Genomic DNA, 6,000 nt, shown 5'->3' on the forward strand with positions numbered 1-6,000 from the left:
CCTGTCATCATGACCCAAAAATCTCACTGACCAATAAAAGCTCACAGTGGCTGAATATGGGACAGCCCTGCACGTAATACACATACTGGAATGTTCCACTGAAATTTAAATTATCTGACGGAGCGTTGATGACCCATGTCTCATGACCACCAGCACTGGAATCAACTATGAAGTCAAACTGTGTCAGTCAGTCACATGGAAAACAATTCAAAACTTCTGGGTATTAGAGACAAGATATTATACACAACAGTTATAACAATCGGTGATTAACATCCACACGCACATAGCTCCCATTGACAAAAAAAAAAAAAAAAAGAAAAAAGAAAAAAAAGAGCTCTGGTTAGTTATTTCCTGCAAACGGTGGCAACAAAGCTCATTTAAATCTTTGGAAGGTTCAGAAAGAACAAAATGAAAATATCTAGTGACAAAAGCCTTCTTCATAATCTCTTACCATATTAAAATGAGAAGGGGAACGTTAAAAATTGGTGGACTCAACATTTGATGAAGGAAAATGATTCTCAAAGATTCAGCCTGAACCATGAAATGAACACACAGCAAACTGTTACTCGAATTTCATGTTCAGCTTTCAAGAGTGGGGCATGTCACCTCTCTTTACTGCTTTCCACAGCCTCAACTAAGAGTCAATGTTTCAGATTTGTGAAATGGAAACCACACACACACACACACACACACACACACACACACACACACACACAACATTGCCAGACCACGCAGAATCAAATAACAGGGCTAGTTTCAGTTTCAAGGAAGCGTCAAAGCCTGTGGACTGATCTATAATTATATGCTACACCACATCTGATGAAAGGGAGAAAAAAAACATCCATGACTGGTTGCTACACAGCATCTGATGTAAATGTGAAAAAACAAAAAGGAGCAGATGCTGACCTTCGCATAAACCCAACGCACTGGTCAGCTAACAGGGCTGGATTTAGGACATGCAACTAGTGTATCCACATTCCGTCTACATCTTATCTACCGCATCAAATGCATTAAAACACAGATTACAAAGAAACTAACCAACACCCCCTCCCCCACGCCCCCACCCCAAAATAACAAAACAAAACAACAAACTAACAAACTAAACAAACACCAACAACAAAAACCCCAAAACGAACAAACCCATCAGTACTAATTTCAGGACTGGGTCAAGGGTAATAATTACAGCCAACAAATGACGTGTCGATATTGTGACTGGACCGCTTTTGTAGTGATTGGTATACATGATGAAAAAAAACATGGCTGTATCAAAGAAATGATACATCAGGCCAGATGTTCACTGTCAAAAGGGAAGAATACGGCCAATTGAAAAAAAAAAAAAAAAAAAAAAAAAAAAAAAGGCTGGCCAAACAGCCAAAAATCACAAGAAAACATTGGTATACCTTTATGTGAAAAGAGTTTGTGACTGGTTGGATGAATCTACTGACCACAAAATGCCACAATATCAAGTATTTCAGTGGTCATAACTGGCATCTGGTCTTGTGTCTAAGCATCAACATTTTAATGAAACAGTCATTGCAAAAGAAAAAAGAAATCCCCCACCATATTTACTTCTTCTGAAGACAGGTACTTGGATCAGTTGATCTTATCAGAAATTAACTTCTCATATAAACAAAAAATTAAACATCACATGAATTAATAGCAACACCATCATTATGAAATTCAGAAGCCATTGTTATGATCGACTGCAAACATTTTTTTTTCTCTGCATGAACATTACATATTTCTTTTTCTAATTTTATTTTTCTTCATTTCAAATCTTGCCTGTACACTCCTTTCGTCAGTCATCCACTTTGCCATAATTTGTGGTTCTCTTCACAAATTATTTCACATCATCCACTTTGCCATAATTTGTGGTTCTCTTCACAAATTATTTCACATCACCAGGTACCTTTCAACATCTACACAAACTGTAGATACTAACCGGTGTACTGTAGGAAGCATATACTCCACCGATTTTTCACAATGATGCATGTTTTGTTGTTGTTGTTTTTTTACACACTAAAAACAAACAATGAAAACAATTTATTTAAACTGTCCATTATGGTTTGATAAAGACTGTTTATTTACAGTGTCCACTCTCCACCAAATTCTTTAGCTGATGCAGCTGTGTGCTGAGGTGAGCTTCTCACTCTGGTTCAGGGCCATTCAGAGGAACATCCTGCTTTGCGTCTGTTGGATTCACAATACTGTCAACATCAGAAAAAAACCTCACACAAGTCTGTGAGCAGATCAGTAGTCTTTGCCCCAGTCATCATACATGTCCTTGTGCCACTGCTGACTGAGTGTTTAATGTTTGTTCTCCACAAGAAGAGGTGCACAGACCAGACTCTAAGAGTTCAGAATACCCTGCTGTGTAGACCTCAGTGTGTGTGTTGGAGAATTCCTGTAGTGTCTTGACTTTCAGCTCCTGAAACCTTTGCAGCATGGAGTGAGATCAGTAGGACAAAGCCTGAGTTGCACTTCCACACACCTCAAAACATGATCCATGCACTGAGCATTCAACTTCTAAAGCACAATCTTTAGGGTTCATATTTTCAAAGTTGGCTGACCCCAACATTTTTAGTTACTTTCGATCATGAGACTGGCACACCACCTTTTTTTTTCTTTAGTAGAATGATTCAGTTCATTGTTATGATAAGGACTGCTCCTCCTTTTCCTCTTTAAAGTATCTGGACCTTGTATAAACCCATGGTGAGAGCGAAACCTGCGTTATTAAGTGATGCTTTGAATATGAGCCGAAACTGATTTGTCAAGGCAGTGACTGCCTAACAGCATTCAACTGAAACATGGCGGTGAGTTCACAGCCTCTCAACAACAAACACATACATGTATGTCACAGTAAGACGACGATGACCACGAAGACGACGACGATGACGATGACACCCCACTACTACCTGGCCTGCTTGATGAAACGAATGTTGTTGCAGTCGTCGGCCAGCTCCGGGTAGTGGTCGGGCGTCAGGATGTACTGGCCAATGTAGCCGGCCACCTGGCCGGACTGGGCCAGCTCCCTCATCTCGGCGATGGACCAGGCGTTTCGGGAGGGCAGCGAGTGCTGCAGCAGGTGCTTCTCCCTCAGCCAGGCGTGCTTCACCGCTCGCTCAAAGGCGTGGTGCAGGACCCGCTTCCTCTCCTGCGGCAGCGTGGTGCCGTAGCGCACGTTGATCACCGTGTGGTTGGAGTGCACGCGCACGTCCACCTCCCCGTGGCGACCGTTCTGCCCGCGGTGGACCGACACGTTGACCCCGTTCTCGTACGTCACCAGCGAGCTGTGGATGCCCAGAGAGCGGAGGTCGCGGTCGGCCTTGGACCCTTCCTGGCGGATGAAGTAGTGCATGTCCTTGCCCTTGACGGTGAAGCTGAGGTCCACCATGTAGGAGTTGTTGAGCAGAACGGTGGCCAGGTTCCGCGCCCACTCCGTGGCGATGTCGGCCAGGTTGATGCGGGCCTTGCCCTTGACGTTGGACACCGTCACCCCGTCGCCGAAAATGGGCTCCAGAGGGGACGGCGTTTCCACGGGCAGGTGGTGCAGGGGCGTGACCTTGGAGCGGGGCACCGAGGTCATGGTCAGCAGGTTGCGCATGTCCCGGCGGAAGGTGCACTCGAAGGCCGAGGAGGAGGTGAGCAGCTCATGGCTGGCGCAGGGAGTGGAGGGGTTCAAATCCCCGGTGTAGGAGACGTCGGGAGCCATTCCCTGGATGTTGTAGCCGAGAGTGTTGAGCCAGTCCTCCAGGTCTGACATAAGGAAACAACCGACATCAGTAAAATGGTATGTAAGCATGAAGCGCTTTGAATATGCCATGCCTGGCCCGTTCCACCTGTTCTTTCATTAGTCCTTATCCTGTTGTCTGTCCCTGGGCTGTTCTGTCTGTCCCATAGCAGAGTCCTTACACTGTTATCTCTGTCCATTCTTAGTCATTATCCTGTTATCTCTGTCCATTCAGTAGTCCTTGCCCTGTTATCTCTGTCCATTCTTAGTCCTTGCCCTGTTATGTCTGTCCATTCAGTAGTCCTTTTCCTGTTATCTCTGTCCATTCAGTAGTCCTTTTCCTGTTATCTCTGTCCATTCAGTAGTCCTTTTCCTGTTATCTCTGTCCATTCTTAGTCCTTGCCCTGTTATCTCTGTCCATTCAGTAGTCCTTACCTGTTATGTCTGTCCATTCAGTAGTCCTTGCCCTGTTATTTATGCCCATTCAGTAGTCCTTACCTGTTATCTCTGTTCATTCTTAGTCCTTGCCCTGTTATCTCTGTCCATTCAGTAGTCCTTACCTGCTATGTCTGTCCATTCTTAGTCCTTACCTGTTATGTCTGTCCATTCAGTAGTCCTTACCTGTTAAGTCTGTCCATTCAGTAGTCCTTACCTGTTATGTCTGTCCATTCAGTAGTCCTTACATGTTGTCTGTCTATTCAGTAGTCTTTACACGTTATGTCTGTCCCTTCGGTAGTCCTTACCTGTTATATCTGTCTATTCAGTAGTTCTTACCCTGTTATGTCTGTCCATTCAGTAGCCCTTACCCTGTTATGTCTGTCCATTCAGTAGTCCTTACCACAAAACAATAATTGTTCAGGGCTTTCTTAGATCTCCCTGGCCAACAGAAGCGCAGACCTGCTAGTGTCCGAGCCCCTTAAATGTGTATATGCATGCGGAAGACGAAAAACACATGTTAAAAAGATCCCATAATCGATGTCAGCATTCGGTGATAATCAGCCTGCTGATCCCTGAAAATGGAGTACAGTTGTTTCCACGGAAAGGAAAATAGCGTAAAAGGCCACTTGTACATATGACTGAATATATAATTAGCAGCCCATGAATGAAGAACATGGCAGGGTAAACCTAGTCATACGCGTCAAAGGTCACGCGTGCTTGCAAATGAATCGAGGCAGGTGCAGCCCATGTAGAGGTAGAAGAAGAAGAAGAAGAAGAAGAAGAAGAAGAAGAAGAAGAAGAAGAAGAAGAAGAAGAAGAAGAACAACAACAACAACAACAACAACAACAACAACAACAATTCCTCCTCATGTATTTGAATGTATTTACTAAAAATGTAAAAATGAAATGTGTCATTCATCAAATGTTTCAAAACTATCCTTAATACCTGACAATTTAAGTCCTACTGGAAACAGATTGTCATGATTCTGCAGTCAGTATGTCATTACAGAGTGACGGAGTCCCACTCGTATGTGAACGCATCAATTATCCAATATCCTCTCCTGTTTTCCCAAGTATGTATGTATTGGCATCCAGCGCCCCCCCCCCCCCTTTTTTTTCACCCCAATATGTAATTTCCTTTTTAAAATATAAAACAAGCAGTTGAATGTGTTCGCTTCCTGTGTAATTATACTGAATAAAACAACTTAAAAAAATTTAAAAAAAAGAAAAAGAGAACCAGAACAAGAATAAGAACTGATATACAGACAAACAGATACTCACTGAGGCGAGGGGTCTGAAGCTGCTTCAGATGCAAGTTGACCAGAGTCCTGTGCTGATACAGGTTCAACACCTCAGGATCCTCCACCACCACCTTCAGCTTGTCAAAAGCCCCGGCGTAGTCCGGCGCCAGGAACCGACCCAGCTGCGTGTCATACACCCGATCACTGATGAAGGCCAGGTGGACAAAGTCATTGTACAGGGCCCCTTGGAAACCAAACGGCAGGTGGAAGTTAGGGTTCGAGTCCAGATTGCGAAGACCGAGCGGAGTGTAGCTGCACTGCTTCACAACATAGCCGCGATCGTCAAAGACGACGAGAGGGGTGTGGTTGGGGTCGATGGCAATGTAGTAGGTTTTCCCCGAGCGCTGCATGGCAATGAGAGTGCCTTTGGTGTCGTAGAAGTAGAGAGAGGCTTCGCCCGTGGTGTGGTTGTAAGTGTGCGTGACCAGAGAGGGGTTCTGGGGGTCTCCGTAGAAGAACTGCATCATGCGGCCTTGGTGGTCCTTCTGCATGACCAGATGGCCCTGCACGTTGTAGCGGAAGGAGAACTTG

The 6,000-nt window shown here is 44.5% G+C and overlaps 1 protein-coding gene across 1 annotated transcript in view; it reads right to left on the reverse strand.

Annotated features, from left to right (window-relative positions):
* Positions 1 to 2,584: 2,584 nt before the first annotated feature.
* LOC143284324 (teneurin-3-like) overlaps positions 2,585 to 6,000 on the reverse strand; it is a 9,406-nt gene continuing 5,990 nt past the window's right edge. Inside the window, exons 4-5 of the mRNA XM_076591030.1 lie at positions 5,450 to 6,000; positions 2,585 to 3,756 (exon numbers count right to left, since the gene is read on the reverse strand). The exon at positions 5,450 to 6,000 is cut by the window's right edge and continues 800 nt beyond it. Coding sequence (XP_076447145.1) covers positions 2,912 to 3,756; positions 5,450 to 6,000 — 1,396 coding nt within the window. The 3' untranslated portion in view covers positions 2,585 to 2,911. The remainder of the gene's footprint in view (positions 3,757 to 5,449) is intronic.

Source organism: Babylonia areolata, chromosome 7, assembly GCF_041734735.1.
Source record: "Babylonia areolata isolate BAREFJ2019XMU chromosome 7, ASM4173473v1, whole genome shotgun sequence".
NCBI lineage: Eukaryota > Metazoa > Mollusca > Gastropoda > Neogastropoda > Buccinidae > Babylonia > Babylonia areolata.